The sequence below is a fragment of the Xiphophorus couchianus genome, chromosome 13, assembly GCF_001444195.1.
Source record: "Xiphophorus couchianus chromosome 13, X_couchianus-1.0, whole genome shotgun sequence".
Classification (NCBI taxonomy): Eukaryota; Metazoa; Chordata; class Actinopteri; order Cyprinodontiformes; family Poeciliidae; genus Xiphophorus; species Xiphophorus couchianus.
The window spans coordinates 15022565-15042664 of record NC_040240.1 but is presented as its reverse complement, the minus strand read 5'-3'; the positions used below and the strand labels follow the sequence as shown (position 1 = coordinate 15042664).

The window sequence follows — 20100 nt, the reverse complement described above, 5'->3', positions numbered from 1 at the left end:
GTACCTGCACAAGTTAACACACTTGGATTTGCAGCTGTACCAGTATGAATTCTACTCTGTCTGGGTCTTTCTGATGGTGAGGTGATAAATGAGGCTGTCATCAATCATCTATGATTTTTTTTCCCCCAGTCATTCAGAAACATTCAGAAATAAACCGGATGCAAACATTTAAACCCGAGCCGCGTCTTTCCCTCCTTGCTGCAGGTTTGCAACTGTGCGATGCTGGTGGTTGGTGTCGTCCTCAACAGTCTGGCTCTGTTTGTTTTCTGCCGGATCTCCACTCGCTCCTCGGCCTCTGTGGTTTACACCATAAACCTGGCAGTCGCTGACCTGCTGGTGGCGCTGTCGCTGCCCGCCCGCATCGCCCTGTACCACAGCGGCGGCAGCTGCGTGGCCTGCTCTTACGTCCACACCTTCAGCTACTTTGTCAACATGTACTGCAGCATCCTGTTTCTCACCAGGTAAGGGGACTTTACTAAAACTGAAAGCAAAATGTTCTCTACAATCAGAGTCAAACAACATGCACCATCTATTTAACCTTTCGGAGTAAAGAGATGGGAGTTAAACTAATGAAATGTGATGCTGATCTTCTCAGTATCTGCGTGGACCGATACCTCGCTGTCGTCCACGCCGCCAGCACTCTGCATCGATGGAGGACAACCGGAGCAGCCAAGTGCGTCAGCGCCGGCGTCTGGTTCATAGCAGTTGTGGTGACCTACTCTTTCCAGGTGAAGCTTCACACTTCGCAGTCAGAGACAATAAAAACAGAGCATCATAAGTCGCCATTTCCAAAGTTGACGAATATTTAAGTTGGACACCTGACAGATATCACGATGCAGATCTTATCTACAGCTCTGGAAAAATTAAGAGCCCACTGCACTGAACCCCATTGAAAACCTCCAGGTTAATCCACCAAATATTGATTTCTGAGCTCCTCCTGAGTTAAAACATTAGTGTTGTTGTTTCTAAATGAATATAAACTTGTTTTCTTTGCATTATCTGAGGTCTGAAAGCACTAAATCTGTTTTGTTATTTTGACCATTTCTCATTTTCTGCAAATAAATACAAAATTATTTCTTGGCATTTCAGAGACACGTTGTCAGTAGTTTATAGAATAAAAGAAGAATGTTCATTTTACTCAAACATAAACCTATAAAGAGTAAAATCAGAGATACTGATAATGTTTTTAGTGGTCTCTTAATTATTTTCCAGAGTTGTACATCTCTGTTTAGCAGCTCATAAACCAGCTGTAAACAGAAATGTGCTGATCATTACGTCTGTGTTTATGTGATTACAAAAACCAAAGTTATAGTGTTTCCGGGTTTATTGGGCGACTTTAAGCATAAATATGTAAAAATAGAGTCTAAAATGTAACTTTAAACCAATATCTGAATTCCACAAGTATTTTTATATTTAAATGTTCATACATCACTCCTAATTTTGTAAATCTGTGTAATTTTTTTGCTGAATATTCTATGACTTTTATATTCCCAGTTAACACTATACTGTTTATTATTTTAGCATCACATAGACATAATACAAAACAACCAACACAAATAATTTTGTATGTATTATGCCTCATATGTACAGTGTTCAAGCTAGTATATAATTTAAAAAATAGCAGGCATTATAGAATGGGCCACTTTAGATAAAGGCTAAGAAAGAAGTCGTATGCATTGCAGTGTCTTCAATTAGCAACTGAAAAGCACAAAATATGAGCTCAACTGAACAAACAAAACCTCTGAAAGTGACTTACATATCATTAAGGGTGCATATCTTTTACTTTATTATCCCTGCTGCCTCCAGTTGTGATGTTTAATTTTAATTACCGGTACAACAAAACAGCTCTTTACCAGTGAAAACTGCTTGCAAGTCAGTGACTCTATGCAGTCTGCTGAGTTTCTTTATACAAACATTTGAAACTATGGCACTGTAGGGTCAACTAGAATGTATTTATAACTGAATTGAAATGATATGCAGTATATACAGTATATATTTGCTTTGGTAAAGTGCCTTGAGATGACTTTTGTTGTGAATTGGCACTTTATACATGTAAACAAACTGAATTGAATTGAACAACCTGGCTGAATTTCTCTCTTCTTTTTCCTGCAGACCAGCGCTTTAAATTTCAACTCCTCCTGTGTGAGCCTCCCCACCCACTTCTACCTCACTGTCCTGGAGTTCCTCCTCCCCATGCTGGCTGTGGTGGGGTTCACCGTCCGCGTCGCCTGCTTCCTCTCCTCGCGCCGCGGACTGATTCCTCGGCACAGCAGGGCCAGGAGGAGTCGCGCCGTCCGGCTTTTGGCCACCGTCCTGGTGGTTTTCACCATTTGCTTCACGCCGTTCCACCTCCGCCAGGTGCTGGTCTACTTCCAGGTGAGGCTGGCAGGAGGAAGCGACGGGCAGCGTGGGGCGGGAAACGTGCTGGCCTATCACCTCACGGTGAGCCTGAGCAGCCTCAACAGCTGCCTGGATCCGGTGGTGTACTGCTTTGTGACCGACAGCTTCAGGGGGATGTGGAGGACGAGGAGAAGGACGGCGGCGGAGAGAGACTTGAAGGTTTCAAGCGGCGCAGAAGGGGAGCAGACTTCAGTCAAGAAATGTCCGGGTACGGCCCTGGCGATAGCTCACAGCGTGGCCGCACTCACCCTGAGCAGCACAGTGGCCTCTGCAGCCGACGTGGACCGGTCGGCGTAGAGAGATGGAGCATTCCTCACCAGAACCCGGGGAGAAAAACTCACCCAGACTCAAAGAGAGATCAAGCGGACGTCTTAATCACCATGGTTACATGTTTTTAGGCTCATTCGCCACTAAATGGTGCTTATTCGAGTATCAGCCATTATTTCAAATAAACACCAAAGTTCCCCAGACGTTCACCACATTAAAACAGTACAAATAGAGCATTTTCACGTGTTTAGAGAGCGTCTAATTAGATCAAAGATTACTTTTAAAACAATGTAGGTTATCTTTAAATACCTTAACTGAGGCTGGAGCAGGAGAATAAAGGTTGAAGTTTGAAAGGAAACTCAGAACCCATCTACATTAACTGGCACTAATCCATAAGAAAATCCATCTTTTGTCAAATTAGTAAGAAAAAAAAAACACATGGTAACAATCATAAATATATGCCAAATTAAAATAGATGTAAAAACACACACGAAGTATAAAATTATGGAAATAAAGTAAGAAAAAAATAGTTAATGTTGCTTTTGCTTTTATTTTATTTCAATGCCATCAGAAAAGCTTTTATTGTTTTCAGTTGCTAAAAGTTTACTATAATGTGCACTGATCAGATTTTACTTTTAATTTATTCTTTTTTTGTGTGTGATTTGCTTTGGCACGTTGCTTTTCATGAAACATGCAACAAATAGTATATACTAATAATTTCATTTATTTTAATTGGTTAATCCATTCTGCATTCATTTTAAACAACTAGTAAATGTACCCAATAACAGCCAAAGCTTATTTCCATTGTTTTTCTCCTTACCAGATGATACAGGATGAATTACCTAAAAGTAATTACGGTAATAATTATAATTAACGCCACTCCGGCCTCCAGGCGACCGTGGAAGCTCCAGCGACGCCGCCCGCCAGCCACCGCTGATGCTCTCACGCAGTTCCCGCACCCGTCAGCCAGGCGATACACACTGATGCGATCAGCAGTACTCCCTGATGATGCACCAAAAATCTGGTGCAGATATTCTGTTGTGTTGAGGAGATATAGGTGATAGAAAAACCTAGGGGGTGCAGCGGAGTCAAATTACAGTTCAATGCTATTGGACTCTTTAGAGGTGAACAAAGGTCATACATATCCAGTTTGGTCCAAATCGGATGATCCATGTGTGATTTAGAGACGACCGTATGCATATGACGAGAGATTGCAATTCGCCGTTCGGCCACAGCCAATACGGTTCAGCCAGCATTGACAGAGTTCATCATCATGCCATTTTATGTCAGTTGGCACAGGATTAAACCCAAATGAATCATAGAGTAAAAGTAAGACATACGGTAGAAAAAAACAGATGACTTCCTGTTGGAGGGGGGCAGGGCTAAGGTGATGTCATCAATTGACCATGTGAATGTGATGAGGACTGGTCTGTAGTGAGACATAGCAAGTCTGATGAAGCTCTGACCTTGTATGTGGAACTTATTGCACCTTGATGTTTCATGGCGAATAGTCAAAGTTTGACACTCAGCCACGCCCACATGCTTTGATGTACAAAAAATCCTGATAACTTTTGACCTTCATTGCCTCAAAACTGCTGACTGAGTTTGAAGTCTGTATCTTAAAAGCTGTAGGACGAGTTCAATCAGATGTGGCATCTATAAAAAAGAGGAAATGGCGACTTTGATCCAAAATGGCCGACTTCCTGTTGTGTTTGGACCATGGCTCCAAGAGACTTTTTTATAGGTCCTGACAAGATACAGATGTGTACCAAGTTTCATAATTCTGGGTTAAAGCATGGCTTGGGGCTGATTATTTAAAATATTCTAGGGGGCGCTGTAGAGAAAATAGGCAACACCCACCAACGATTGTTATGGATTCCTGTGGGCTGGTGGATGAGGATCCATCCCAGTGAGTTTGGTGCAGCTCAGCTTGAAACTGTGGAATTTAGAGCCAAACGTATGGCAACGGCGTTATAGGTCACTTCGCCACGCCGCCACGCCCGCCTGCTCCATCAAAACTGGTCAGGGTTGGAATCCACAACACACCAACATATCTTCTGTCTCTTGACACAGTTTCATGTTGATTTGATTAGGGCAAAGGGGTCAGATGGTGACCGTTCACAGTAAAACATGACACTTTCTGTTCTCAGGGGGCGTGGCTTAAGTGATGTCATTATTTGACCATTGGGTGTTGTAGGACACCCGATGATGATCAATCACTGGAAGTTTGGTGCCTCTGTGAGTTTTTGTGTATAATTATCTAAAAGCATAATAAATTAAATATGCTTTTATGTTTTTGTACATTAAGATTATAGTTGTGAATCGAAGCAATAGTCATTGGAGAAAAAGTATTTTGTCCAATTGAATAAAACGTGAAAAGGGCAAGAGAGAAGCAATTGATTATTTACTTAGTTGATTTTAAAGGTGTTTTCCATACAGTGTCTATTCAGAGTGTTACTTTATGGAGGCTCAAGCATATTTATTCAGAGAGAAATATTCAGGCTTTATATAGAAAACAGATCTACTAACAAAAATAATCATCTTTTTTATAGCAACAAAAAAGAATAAACTAAAAAGAGACACATATTTACATCTTTTCAGTGAACAAGGCATAATATATGTATATATTTATTAATTACACGGCATATAACTGCTTTCCCGTTCTTTAAATATCTGTCTTGATTTAATCTCTATTAAAATCAGAGTATAAAGGCATTTTTCTCCTCCGCCGTTAACCACACAAAGCACTCGAGGTACAGCCACACTCTTGAGATTCGACAGGTTGCAGCGACTCGCTGCTCGCTGGAATAACAGAAACAGCTTCACGGAGTCTCCACATTCATGCACCCATCAGGAAAACCAACATAGTGGCCACTGGAAAAGTGCAGAAGCTAAACTTGCGAGTGGCTCAGCCCGAGAAAACAAGTACAACCATTTTTTTTTTTTTTTTACATCAAAACAGAGACCTGTATTTCAGTATTGCAGCGGACGTTTCCAGAGTTAAGTGTAAACCAGGCGTTTGCAAAAAAAAAAACAGAACAAGAACCAAAAACAAACACTGAGATGACGGTTTGTAAAGCCTGTCTTCTGCTTTAAATGTGAACATCACATCCCACACACCCCGACAGACACACTCCAGTTTACCCCTTTAGCGTCCCCCATGACACCAAATAAAATGGCTTTACCTTTGTCTTCTCAACACTAAGTGAAGCTGTCGCTTTAGAGAAGCTAAAGTTTAAAAAATAAATATCCACAGTTAGTTCTGTCTTCTGCAACATAACTCCACTGCATTGTGTTGCTGTTTTTTTTTTTTAAACTTATGTGCAAGTTCTATGCAATATCAGCACGCTCACCCTGACTCGAACATCCGAAACAAGAACGATTTCAGCTGAAATCAGCTCACATTCATTTTAGTCACAAGATGGAATCAAAGGTTAAGAACTCAATCTCCCAGCAGGCCACTGGTGGGGCCGTGCTGGTTGAACATTCATCTAAAAGGCAAAAAACAAACACCTTTCTAACACTTTCTCGCTACAAAGGGAGTAGAAACACTCAACTTGCACTTCAAGTATTTGCGGCCCAGAGCGTCTCATCAAAAAAACAAGAAAACAGGAGCTTCATGTCGAAGGACAATCCCACGTCTGAGCGTCTCGGCTGCTTGAAAAATGACGACAAACGCCGTCTGCCGCTTTGTGCAAAACTGGAAGCGAAAAGGTTACAAGCTTCTTTAGAGTGCAGACCGACTGCAGCACATGCCCATCTCAAAAGTGCATGTTTTCACACATTTCAAGTAAAAAAAAAAAACAAAGACACTGCGTTAAAAATTCTAGGCCCCTGACCAGTTAGGACGACAAAGGAAAAGGGTTTGAGCCATTTGTACAGAGTCACACTTTGGTGTTCTACACGTGCAAATTGCTGCTGTAGCATGCAAATCTCCAGAACCCTGGTGAAGTTGAGTGTCCATGCATTTAATTCAAAATATGGTATTGCCTTTGTGTTTACAGATTCAACTTAAGTAGCGCATCAGGTTATCTGTCATTGTCCCATATCTCCTTTTCTTTTTCCCCATAAGCACAAATACCTCTGCTCACCGAATTTACAGAACCTAGAAAGAGTATTTATACCAATTATACTTTTGTTGGCAATTTCAGGCTACAAAACACTCCAGCCAGAGTTAAACGCATTGATGTTTAAGGTTGTAAAGAGACAAAATGTGGAAAATGTTCAAATACTTTTACAAGGCGTTGTCTATTGTGTACACTGTGCCTGAAAATACAGAAGAAAACTAATCTGGTTTAACTGGTTGAAGTAATATTTTTATTGCTAGTTTCACTTCTTTATCTGCACTCTACTGCTTTTCATACCTGCATGTATTTATGCATACCTGCATAAATACGCACTTCGTAACAAGTGCGTATTTATGTGGGGCATCGCTCATACTACAGCAAGGCTGAGCCCTCTGAGAGGTCCAGGACAGAAACAAGAACCCATTCTTAGTTGAATCAAAATAACCAAAAAGCTTATTCTCCATCCAAATGCTACTACAATTGCCAATATGCTTTTTTAATTCTTAAATTTGACCCATTAACGATGAACAGTAAAAAACTTGATCGTAACCCTCAACACAGATTTATTTTGCACTTCTCTGGTCTCCATCCTGCTGCTTCCTTTCTAAACCTGCAAAAAGTGATTTTAAATAAACCTTTTTTTTTCTTGCTGAACCCTGCAGCCTACTGTAAAAGCTGACTCAAACCAGTTTGCTGGTAAGTTTTTTCTTTTGTCTCTGCTTAATAAACCTGCAGCATGTAGCTTAGCTGTGATAAACCAAAACCTTCTGACTTGTCAGTGGAACAATATTTGGGATTGTAATGCCCAGTAAACTGCATACCTTGCTTTTTCTTTTCTGGAATTATATCAAATAAACTTGCTTTTCCTCAGAGCAGATCATATGATATATCATATTTGCCATGCAAGAAACAGACAGACAAAAATTGCTGCAATGTGGAAGAGAGCAAAAGCAAAACATCTGCAATTGACTTCAGGGGAGAGAGTGATAAATATTCCCCAGGTACCAGGCTTTGAGCTCAGAGGATCAGAAACACCTCTTCCAAAAGTCTTTAGAGTCTTAAAGCTACTGTCGCAGAGCGCCGGAAAAGTCCTGCAAAGCTGAGTGCTTTGTTGTTTTGGTGAACGCAGTGCCTCCGCCGGAGACAAATACATCCATCAGCTTCAGCGAAAGTTCGATCAAGTTGACTCCAGGCTGAGGAAGAACAATGTTCAGCATTTTTTTTTGTAATGATTGCAGCGTTAAGGACTAATGTTCATCAGCAGTGATCAGAGTAAAGGTGTCCGTCTGACCCCAGAAAGAGTTTTTATTAAAGTTTCCTCTCAGAAACCCCTGAGAGACACAAACAGCCTCATCCTGGATGACTCGGATACACCTGAGTGTCGATCCAACTTCTGCCGATTGCTGAAGAAGAACTTGGACCAGTTGATGTGACGCGACACCGGCCTTCACAGCAGATTGAATTATTTAGTGTCTCAAAAAGCAAAAACCCAGAGAAGGACCAAGCTAACATTTTAGTCTCATCCAACGATTCACTTCCGATGGTCAATTTACTCTATTTTGCAAGCCAATCACAGAGCAGACTCATTCTCCACGTGACAGGAAGTGGTGGTGGTGGCCGCCTTTCCCTCCTTGTTGAGCTTCAGGAAGGTAGGTTTCTCTGTCACCACGGTAACGGGGCCTTCGTTGCTGCTTGGGTTTTCCACCGTTGTCAAGGCCTGTTTCTCTGAAGATTTGGTGGAGTCCACTTCCCTAAAAAAAACACAATGACAAGCCGTTTGGATTGTGGGGAAATTATCCTATTTAGTTCCTGGATTAAAGTTTAATGGATGGAAAACCGCCTCAAACATTTGGTTGTTAGGTAGATTTAGGACATTATCCCATTCTAGCTCTTTCAATTTTCTATCTTTACCCCCTGCAGTCTGGGGTCAAGTTTACAATCAAGGTTATGTTGAAGATAAATTTCTTGTCTATTGTCAACAAGAATGGGATATAGGTCACTTTTTAATAAATGGGTAAACTCTAACTAGGTCTTTGTTGTTCATTTTGCAAATAAATTAAAACCAAAATCTCACCTAATTTATTTATTTAGTTTAAAGTACCGCTCTTCAGGTGGACGTTGTCACCTGACCTAAGAGGGAAAAATGTTTCTCTCACCCATTGTTTGGTGTTGGGTAAATGACCAAGAAGCAGGCGGTGAAGAACCCAAGAAGAGAGCCCCCAGAGGCCACCATGGGAATGACAATCACACTGTCCACAGCTTCCACTACTGCGCCCAGAGCTGAGGCCACCAGGATCTGACTGATGTAAGCCTGCAGAAATCACATCAGTATTTTAACATTATAATATAATTCATTTTGACCTGTCATTTACAGCATTCTGCATGATTGCAGCATAATTCACACTCAAAAATATAGAAAAATCCTATCTTAATTAGAGTGCATTTATTGAAAATGGAAAGAAAAGTATATTTAAACAAAAAAACACCAGTGCAACAATTCTTGGTGCACATAACTCCTACAAAATAAAAGTACCTTGAGTATTTTTAAATGTGTATTTTGCTATTTTTTTAGATGGATCAACAGGTCTGGAAAGTTTTATTGGTCGTCCATAACTTACCGTTTCCGTGGGAAAATATTACAGAGGTCTTTTTAGTTCATTTGTACTTTTTTTAATTATTATTATTTCATCATCTTTGAAAGGCAATACGGCTTTGTAAAGTTCAGCAATAACTGCATAAACAAGGTTGTTTGGTTGTTTAGTCCGAATTAATTGGTATATTTCAAAGTAAGGTTTTGTTTTCACTTTGGAAGAACTTAATTACAGTGTTTAATGGAGAATAAATTAATTAGGAACACCCACCTGGCAGGACAAGATGGCGCAGTCGATCCCAAACCCTCGGCGGGAGTTACCAGGACTGTTCTGGATGTACTGCAGGAAGGTAAAGAAAGCCAGTCATTATTTCTGAATAGCAGCTGAGTTAAATGCACAACTGCCTCTCGAGTAAAACTATTCAACTAAATAGGTGAAAATGCTTTACATTTCTTAAAAGATAATAATGCTAATGTGATTCTAAATGAATAAAAAATGCTGTTAAATCAGAGTATATAAAATATTCAAAACGGGATTCCAGCTAATTTGACATCTTAAAAGTGGCAGCCTCCTCTGCTCTTACTAGAGAATTTTGGTTTTTGGGTGAGAAAATATTCATGTATCCATCAAAAAGAAGACAAGAAAGTATGTTTTTATATTCTTCAAGAAGAAATTAAAGTTTCTGAACCAAATAAAGCTGAAAATTTTAGAAAAAAAATGTTAGCATTAAAAACTCCACACCTCTTTCATTTCGTGATATTGTCCCAGCAGCGCGTAGGGGCAGTAGGAGATACTCATACAGATGAGGCCCATGGTGCTGATCATCACCATGGCAACATACACATTAGGGAAGATTGCCATTATAGCAGTTCCTGTTGAATGAGGACAGAAACATTTTACGTTGAGCTAATTCTACCTCATTCTGCTCATCAGCCTCAGTTCGTCTTACCTATTGAGAATCCAAGAGTTCCCATGACGTAGATGACCTTGATGCTCAGGTCAAAGTTGTCCAGATACTTCTGAAGAACAGCTGGAAAGAAACACGAGCAGGCTCAGCCATGTCAAGTGAAAACATACCAGAGCATGTTGAATATTTTAAATACATGCGTGTAGCTACCTGAGCATATAGCAGAAGTCATGGCGTAAATAACCAGCCCCCAGCATCCCATCTGAACCCCTCTGTGGTAATTTTCTAATGAGGTCGAGTTAGCAGGAGCCTGAGAAGAAACAGGAGGAAACGGTGAGTTAAGTGATTTCACTGTGAAATTAAACATGGTTGCTTGGTTTTTGGTTTACATTAACTAAATGGAAATAATAGTTTGGTAACATGGTGTGTTTGCCTCCTTTTAAATAAAACTTTATTGTCTTTCGATCAGTAGTAAACATGAAAAAACAGACATTACAATAATTTTATATTAGGAACTTTCTCTTTAACCTGTTTTACATTTTATATTTTCAAGTCTGCATGCATATACACTTATTTATGGTTATTACTAATATTGCTTTTGTGTAACGTGCTGCAGTATATCCGCTCAGTTCCTCCTAAATATCTTCCCTGGAGAATAAAGAAACTTTGATTTTGACTATATATATGCATATATTTTTATATCAATTTGTTTGCCCTGCTGAGTATATAAGCACAAAATATTTTCTTAATGTTTTTGCATTTCCTTGTTTTTTTTGGACCTATTTGAATCATCTCAAAATAGATGTAATATCTGAACTATATTATGCTGCATTAAATACAGGCAACCTGTTAGATCTTGAATTTGATTACAAAATAATAAAGTTTTTCTTTAACAATCGTCTAATGTACACAAATTATTCTCAAATCTGAAGTTATTCTGACTGCTGTCAACTTCAGGCAATACTTTCTATGAATATCTGCTCCGCCAAACCCCATTGTTTGTTATGCTAGTTCCGTACCGTAGGATTTCCTTCGTAGATGACTTGTCCCATAAAGTCTGTGAAGAACACTGCCTGAGCAATGATGGAGAACCAGGTGAGCAGGTGACAGACGCAGAGTCGCAGCAGCTCTGGAGGCATCTTCAGCATGGACAGCCACAGCAGACGTACGGTCGTCTCAACCTGAGCAACCACACAAAACATCTCCAGTTAGAGGCGCTCGGACGAGGAGCGAATCATCGTCTGGACAAATACAGCCTGATTACAACTCGACGTCCTCACCTCGCCTTCCTCGCTCTCTGTGTCCCCGCTGGAGGAGTTCGTATTCCCGCTGCGGTGTCTGCTCCGCCTCCTGTTCCGCCTCCTGTGTCGGGCCTCCACTTCGTACAGGTCGTTCATGCTGCGAGACGGCTTGATGAGGAGGGCAGCGTTGGCTCGGCGGTAGCGGTAACGGTGGCTCCCCACGCGGCCGTAGTATGAGAAGGTGCAGGACGGCTGGCGGTAGAAGGTGTGATGGCGGCGCGGCTGTCGCATGGGAGCTCCGGTGCTGGCGGCTGGACAAAACGGCAGTTTTATTGAGATAAAATCTAGCTTATAAAAATAAGAAACAATATGTGTAATATCTTACTAAATACAAAGGCACATAACATATTCAGACAATTATTTGTAAAACAGTTTAAAAGCCATATATTATTTTTCTAACACTTTCTAGCTATTCATAATGTTATCACATCAAATCCCCGTGAAATACACTACAGCTCGTGGTTGTAATCTGCTAAAATGTGAAAAGGATGACCTATTATGCTTCAGTGAACACTCTAGGATACGTCTATGGGCAAAGCAAAACATGTTCACTACATTTTTTGCCGAATTGATTCTTAGAAAATGAGATTTTAGTCTGCTCAGTTCTGTCTATCTTGAGCAGTTTTAGGGTTTCTTGTCACTTTAAATCCAAATAAGTTGCTGCTGACCACGCCCCCAACTCAATGTCTGACCACGCCCCCAAGTCAACATTTACACTCACAGGTGAAAATGTCTGCAAACACATGTATATTTACACAACTGTTCATCTTTGAAAAGATTCAGTTTCTGAATAGTAGGTCAACAACAAAACGCTTGTCTTTTCCAGCAGCCATTGTACAGCGAATACAGCAGTAAAACCGGCTGACCGAATGTGTTGGAGCTTCTCTTGGGTTGCTAGGTGATGGGCTGGACTTTGATGGGGTTGCTAGGTAACAGGCTAATATGTGACGCTACATTTGGTAGGTGTTAGAAATGGCTCATCTTCCAGACACAGAACATTTTTTTATCTATTGCCAAAAAATGGCTGGCTGTTTTTTGTTTTTTTTGCGGCGCTAGTGGCTCGTATTTTTTGTACAGTAGGCAGACAGGAAGGAGGGTGAGGAGAGTTTAAATATAAGATCTCTCTGTGCTAAAGCTCTATTAATTAATGATTTCATCACTGAGCATAATATTGATGTTATGTTTCTGACAGAAACATGGTTGAATGATAATAATGAATCGATCGTACTAATTGAATCTGCGCCTCCTAACTACAATTTCTTCAGTGAGAATAGAAAACACAAAAAAGGAGGAGGCGTGGCTTCAATATTTAAGAACACCATAAATTGTTGTAAAATCTCTTTGGGTCACTTCACCTCTTTTGAGTATCTTGGAATTGAGGTTAAAGGCCGCAAACGAACTTTGACTGTAACTCTATACAAAACTCCAACTTTTGTGGAAAATTTCTTTACTGACTTGAATGAACTTCTATCTCTCATATGTATTGATTATGATTGTTTAATAATTGTCGGTGATTTCAACATTCATGTTGACAACCCCCAAGACAGAGGGGCAAAAAAGCTCGCTAATATTTTAGAGGTTTTTGGTCTAACACAACATGTCAAACAAGCAACACACACTAAAGGACACACACTGGACCTGGTTATCAGTAAGGGTGTGAATATTTCCAATGTCTCTGTAACTGATGTCGCCCTGTCGGATCACTTTGCTGTTATCTTTGAAAGTTGTTTATCTTTTAACCCACTTGGACAAACAGCAACCATCACAAAATGTTCTCTCACTGAAAACAAAGCATAAACTTTTAATCAAATCTACTCTTCTTCCTCACCCTTAAGCTGTAATGATGTAGATAAGTTGGTGAATGATTTTCAGTCTAAAGTCTCAGATATTATTGATTCCATTGCCCCAATTAAAATGAAGGTTGTGTCTGGCAGGAAGAAATCTCCATGGAGAAATGCACAAACAGTTAGATCTGCAAGACAACTCTGCCGCAGGGCAGAACGAAAATGGCGTAAAACTCAACTCCACGTTCATTGTGACATTTATAAAGAAAGACTACGTAACTATCATTTAACACTAAAACATGCAAGAGAGGCTTTCTTTGCAGATGTCATAAACAAAAACCTTAACAATGCTCAGGCTTTATTTGCAACAGTTGACAGAATCACAAACCCTCCTGTGACGTTACCGCCTGAATTCCAATGTATTGCCGCCTGCAACCAGTTTTCCAGCTTCTTTTCAGAGAAAATTCAAAAAATCAGAGCATTAATCTGTACATCCGCTATAAAGTCAGTACCAATGCTGTGCCCAAACAAAACAAATACAGGAAAAATGACCCAATTTCAACTACTTAATTATAAAACCTTAGAGGAAATTATAAGTCAACTAAGCTCCAGTTCCTGCTGTCTGGATGTTTTACCCACACATTTCTTTAAGAAAGTCCTGCCTGTTATTGCTACTGATCTGATCCAAATAGTAAACTCATCGCTCTCATCAGGCGTTTTCCCCCAGGCTTTGAAAACAGCAGTAATCAAACCACTTATAAAAAAGAACAATCTGGACAAATCACTAATGCAGAATTACAGGCCGATCTCCAACCTCCCATTCATCAGCAAAGTTATTGAAAAAGCTGTGTGTAAACAATTAACTAGCTTCCTAACGATAACCAACCGCTTTGACTCCTTCCAGTCTGGTTTTCGTGCTCACCACAGCACAGAGACCGCCCTCGTAAAAGTGTTCAATGACATCCATATAAATACGGACTGTGGGAGAACCACAGTGCTGGTTCTGTTGGACCTCAGTGCAGCTTTTGACACTGTTGACCATGACATATTACTGAATCGACTGGAGAGTTGGGTCGGACTCTCTGGTTCAGTGCTTAACGGGTTTGAATCCTACATAAAGAACAGGGATTTCTTTGTTTCAATTGAAAACTTTTCATCAAAGAGGTCAAAGGTCACATGTGCGGTACCCCAAGGTTCAACCCTAGGACCCCTTTTATTCAATATTTATATGCTCCCACTAGCTCAGGTTATAACAGAAATAATATTAGCTACCATAACTATGCAGATGACACACAGCTCTACATTACGATGTCACCAGGTGACTCAGAGCCCATCCAATCACTGAACAGATGCTTAGAACAGATAAATGTGTGGATGTGCCAAAACTTTCTCCAGCTGAACAGAAACAAAACTGAAGTTATTATTTTTGGACCTAAAGAGGAACGATCTAGAGTCAATGCACAGCTTCAGTTATTACAACTGAAAACCAGCGATCAGGCCCGAAACCTGGGAGTAGTGATGGACTCTGACCTGAACCTCCAGAGCCACATAAAGACAGTTACAAAGTCGGCCTTCTATCACCTGAAGAACATTTCCAGGATTAAAGGACTAATGTCTCAGCCAGATCTAGAGAAACTCATCCATGCATTCATCTTCAGTCGTATTGATTATTGCAACAGCGTCTTCACAGGTCTGTCCAACAAATCAATCAAACAGCTGCAGCTGATCCAGAATGCTGCTGCTGGCGTTCTGACTAAAACCAGGAAGATAGAGCACATAACACCAGTTTTAAAGTCCCTCCACTGGCTCCCTGTAGCTCAAAGAATAGACTTTAAAATACTGTTGTTAGTTTATAAATCACTGAACGGCTTAGCACCACAATACATTAAAGATCTGCTGTTGTTGTATGAACCTTCCAGACCTCTCAGGTCTTCCGGTTCTGGTCTGCTCTGCATTCCCAGAACCAGAACCAAACGAGGAGAAGCAGCTTTCAGCATCTATGCACCACAAATTTGGAACAAACTTCCAGAAAACTGTAAAACAGCTGAAACACTGACTTCTTTTAAATCTCAACTAAAAACCCACCTGTTTAGAATTGTATTTGAAATGTAATCAATTACAAATTTATTGATGGAACTTGACTTAATGCTTTGTTTTTGATTCTATGTTGCATTGTGTTTCTGTGTTTGTAATGATGTAAAGCACTTTGAAATGCCTTGCTGCTGAAATGTGCTATACAAATAAAATTTGATTGATTGATTGATTGAGGGTGAGGAGAGAGGGGAAGACATGCGGTAAAGGTTGTCGGGACCGGGAGTCGAACCCGCAACGTCCGCGTCGAGGACTAAGGCCTCCAAACGTGGGGCGTGCTAACCCCCTGCGCCACCACAGCACGCCCCTGTTTGTTTTTTTAAGTGCTTGAGATGTTTTTAGAAACACAAGAGACCAAAATGGAAGTACAAAAACGTTCTGTCGCAAAATGTGAATTTTGCACAATATGTCCCCTATAATTGGTGTGAATACTTCTGCAAGGCGCTGTCGTGTGGAGGTTCTGACCTTTAACCATCCCGGCACGGTGTGCTTGTCCTTTACAGCTCAGCCTGTCTGAACTCCCTGTGTCTGCGTTCGTCACTCTGGCCAACAGTCGCCCATTCAGAGTCCGCTGCTCATTCAGCTGGTTGTTCAGCAGGGCCTCCTGCCCGTCGTCGTTCTCCATCTCCTGCAGGAAAGCTGACAGGCGGGAGATCCTGGGCGTGGGAGTGTGTGTGTGTTGATTGGCGTGGTGGGAGCGAAGCAAGTCTTCGCTGCCCGCGCTGCTGCTGCGCCTGATGCTGGCGAGCCGCGGACTGGAGCTGCTGTGGTCGGGGCTGAAGAAGGACGGGATCCTCGGGGGTGTCCCGTGGTAAGGCGAGAGGCGCTCGGCAAAGATGGATGGCTCCAGGTGGCACAGGAACAGAGCGTCGTGGTCCAGATGGTCGAGGGTGGCGTCCGCCATGGCGAGAACGCTGTCACTTTTACCTGGAAGGATGACAAGAAGGAAATGTGAAAAAAAATAAGATTTTTAGACGACATGCCAATAAGGGGAACCATATCTTCTGGTTTGAACTTACTTCTGACTAGCTCTACTTCCAGAAAGTCCATGTCTCCTTGCTCTGAATGATCGTCACCGTAATCGTAGAAGTCGTAGGTTTCTATCGTATCATCCTCGCCGATCATTTCCAGGTTGGGAGCAAGAAGTCCAGGCCTGCCATTAGCTGACGGCTGCAGGTGGTTGGACTTTGGACTCTCCTGAAATGAGATTAACTCTAAATATACGGCACAAAGTTTGTAAAATTCTCTAATTTCTTTATGTTTTCCTCCAAAGGAAACAGGTTTAGTTGATATTGTTCACTATGCCTTTTCACAAATTATTGCGCAGTGTGTCATTAACAAAAACAAGTAAAGTAAACTCTAACTTTAATAAATAGAAAGAAACAAGTGTTTAAGGAACAACAACTAACTGGAGTGAATGGACAGAAAAGCCTGGAGATCCAAACCTTTTTACAGGCTACCAGATATCTGTTTCCTTGGAAGCGAACTATAAGGAAACAATGGCTGACTCGACTCTTTGGCTCAGTTCTACAGTTCTGTACCTGTTCGAGCCGGTTGCTCTGTGGCGAATATTGCTGTTCCTCAATGCTTAAGAGGTGGAGAATCACTGAGATAGTGAACAGGAAGGCAGTGAAAACGAACAAGATCTGCTCCTGGGACTTAAAGATTGCTCCAAGAAACGTGTGCGTCCAGTCCAAACCTCCAAGAGCGTAGCCGACTGCACCACCGAGGCCTGGAAACATAAAGGTGTTGTGAAATAAGCATCAGGTTTGTTTATATGCAACATCTGAAATGACAGGATTGGCTCTTACCAGCAGAAGCGGCGTGGATGTTGAGCGCCATGTCTTGCTCCTCCGTATCCGCGACATCCAGCAAGTATGCCCTGATTGGTCCCTCTGTGGCGTCTGCACAGAAGTCCAGCACTACGACGCCCAGCACAGTGAGAACGATGCCTATTGGTTGTCTGCCTTCCTCGTCGCCAAGCAACAGACCTGATGGGGCAAAAGAAAGAAAACAGTGAAACGGTGATTAGAAACACATATCAGTAAAGAAAGAACAATGACATGTTGTCTACATTAGCAGCTAAGTGACTCAAGAACAAAAATTAAGATCTTTTTACTCATAACTAAATATCAATAAATTGAACCCTTTCATGCATAGCGGTCACTGCAGTGGACAGCTGTCTAAAAGCCATATTCTTGTCTTTCTTGTGGATTTTTATGTTATAAAGGCACACAGACCACTGAAGTGGACTTTAGTGCATCATACAATACACTGCCAACTAGTGGCCATCTATTGCAAGTGCTAGAAAATCCTTGTTAAATCCAATATGGCAGACAGATGAAAAAGCAACTCAGGAATATCCAGTCCCTCCTTCCACTATAGACGACTCTTGTAGGTTAAAAAACAAATACTGTGACATCAGGTAACCCCTAAAGACCAATACTACTGATGTATTTTCCAAATAAGTACCTTGTATTTGGAGAAAATTACAACTGATCACCTAGAAAAAAATTTCACAAAATTGTTTCCCCACATTTTTTTATGCCTTAAGAAAATCAAAAACATTTTGGAAAAAATCCTGACATAAAGGATCATAATCCATGTATTTTGGAAAAATAGAAAGAAAGTAAATGAATACACAATTAAATGTGGAAATAATTGAACAACTTAATTAAATGTTGAAATCTCTACATAATTTCAGTATGTAGTTTAATTATTTTGTTCCTGTGCAAAATAACATTTCTCTCTCAAATTAAAATGAATTAATACTTTATTAATCCCAAAGGGAAATTATATATAAAATATATAACATAAACATATAAGATAAATATTATTCAATCAATTAATCAGTAACTTATTGAAAAATCACAAAGACAACTACTGCATTCCCTGATATTTGAGTGTCTGTCGACATAAACCAGATAATAATCACAGCTGCACACACACGTGATCAATAACTTATTTGTGACTTAACAGCTGCATGACCTAGGCTAGTACAGAAACAGGTCACATTTCCCATACTGCTTTGCATGTTGTGGGTGACCTCGTCTGTTTTTCCTCTCAAAATACTCACAGGGGGCCCGAGGGAGAAGTTGCATGAATATGTGTGAACAGTGCAGAGTCGGAAGTCTGTACTGTAAGGATGTGAGTGCAAGATACGAGAGGCAGTGTGACGCAGCATGATTTTTCAAACTGGGATCCATTAGGTTCGAGGAAATGAAAGTGTTTGTAGATGGAGCAGCAGAGTGTGCTTCTATGTGTGTGTTTGGGTGAGACAATGGAGCCACAGTGCTCATTAGCCAGGCACCCAGACAGGAAGTGACCCGGTATTGGTGGAGAGAAGGAAGCAAACAGGAACTGTTTCCCTGTGAACTGCTGGCTCCGGTGTTCCCATGTCAACACACACACAAGCACACTCACACGGCCACAGTCATGGACAGGTTACTACGGGTTTTCCCACGTCACCCGCTGCTTTTCACACATTTATATTTATTTACAACCACAGACACACACATTCGCTCTCTTTCGTTTATTTCTCACACATGGTTACTGGTTTTTCCCATGCCAACTTTGCTGATACGGGTCTTTTACAATCAGTTTTTTGCCCCCCTGTTCCCTGCTTTGACCTAAATGGCAACTTTCAGAAAAGAATAAAAGCCAGTAGTAGTAGTAGTAGATTCTGCTGGGTGGAAATGTAAATGAATGAGTGGACACCAAATGCAGAAGACTTAAAGTTTATGTATTACAAAAGTAAAGGACAAAAGCATAAAAAGTTTTTTAAGAGAAAACTAATTTCTATGGGGAACTAAGACATGTTTGTGGTTCATTTAAACTGTAAGTGAGAACAAGACTTTCAACAGATAACAGGAAGGTGACAGGCAGCAATATGAAGAGTTTGTTGGTACCCTTCTGAAAATATCAGATTTAACAATTATAATTGTTATTTCTGCTTGTGAAAAAAAGGTACAATAAAGAATTATTTGTTGCTATTTGGATAAAGTTACTATTTAATTAATTTACTTTGTACTTAAGTCACCAGAAAGAGTACCTATGATTTGGGCACTTAGATTGCATTTTAGGACTCTGGAAAACATTAAACTTTCTTCTATTGAGCATTAGAATATCTAATGAATGCTTCACAACCATTGCTGATAAATCGTATTATAATAAAATGTGCAAAAAGTAAGTTTAAAAATGGCAATCTAATAATAACAATTCTTATGTTTAATTACTATTATTATTTTCAAATATATGTTTCGATTTTAACCCACTTCTCTGATTTTTGTTTCCACAACTTGATCAAAATGAATTAAAGAACCAAATCAAAACAAAAACCTGTAGTCACTAAGAAAATGAGCTGGTTACAGTTTTAAATATTTTTAATAATTTTTTTTATACTATTTACTTTTGATCATTAAAATGTTTTTTTGGGAGGGATCATGCAGTTTGAATTTCCTTAATTTTTGAAAAAAAAAAATTTTTTTTTGTAATCATGTAAAACATTTGAAAAATGACCTGAACGTTTAATATCAAAAGCAACTGTTCATTTAACTTTAAAAACAATAACATAAATATTTGATAATATTAGTGTACAAAAAGTGCATTTATTAGATACTTGCAGGGGTTTAATTTAGCATCCTTTATATATATATATATATATATATATATATATATATATATATATATATA

General features: G+C 40.2%; 2 protein-coding genes across 2 annotated transcripts in view; one reads left to right on the top strand and one right to left on the bottom strand.

The window, feature by feature from the left end:
* Positions 1-5701, top strand: LOC114155723 (G-protein coupled receptor 20). The gene is made up of 3 exons (XM_028035760.1): positions 1-461; positions 596-728; positions 2113-5701. Exons 1-3 carry the CDS (start codon positions 220-222, stop codon positions 2695-2697), a joined length of 960 nt encoding a protein of 319 aa, XP_027891561.1. The 5' UTR covers positions 1-219; the 3' UTR covers positions 2698-5701.
* Positions 5200-20100, bottom strand: part of slc45a4a (solute carrier family 45 member 4a) — a 53762-nt gene continuing 38861 nt past the window's right edge. Inside the window, exons 5-16 of the mRNA XM_028035759.1 lie at positions 17220-17399; positions 16950-17140; positions 16428-16605; positions 15874-16335; positions 11513-11784; positions 11252-11413; positions 10443-10542; positions 10275-10355; positions 10067-10197; positions 9596-9664; positions 8891-9045; positions 5200-8485 (exon numbers count right to left, since the gene is read on the bottom strand). Coding sequence (XP_027891560.1) covers positions 8305-8485; positions 8891-9045; positions 9596-9664; positions 10067-10197; positions 10275-10355; positions 10443-10542; positions 11252-11413; positions 11513-11784; positions 15874-16335; positions 16428-16605; positions 16950-17140; positions 17220-17399 — 2162 coding nt within the window. The 3' untranslated portion in view covers positions 5200-8304. The remainder of the gene's footprint in view (positions 8486-8890; positions 9046-9595; positions 9665-10066; positions 10198-10274; positions 10356-10442; positions 10543-11251; positions 11414-11512; positions 11785-15873; positions 16336-16427; positions 16606-16949; positions 17141-17219; positions 17400-20100) is intronic.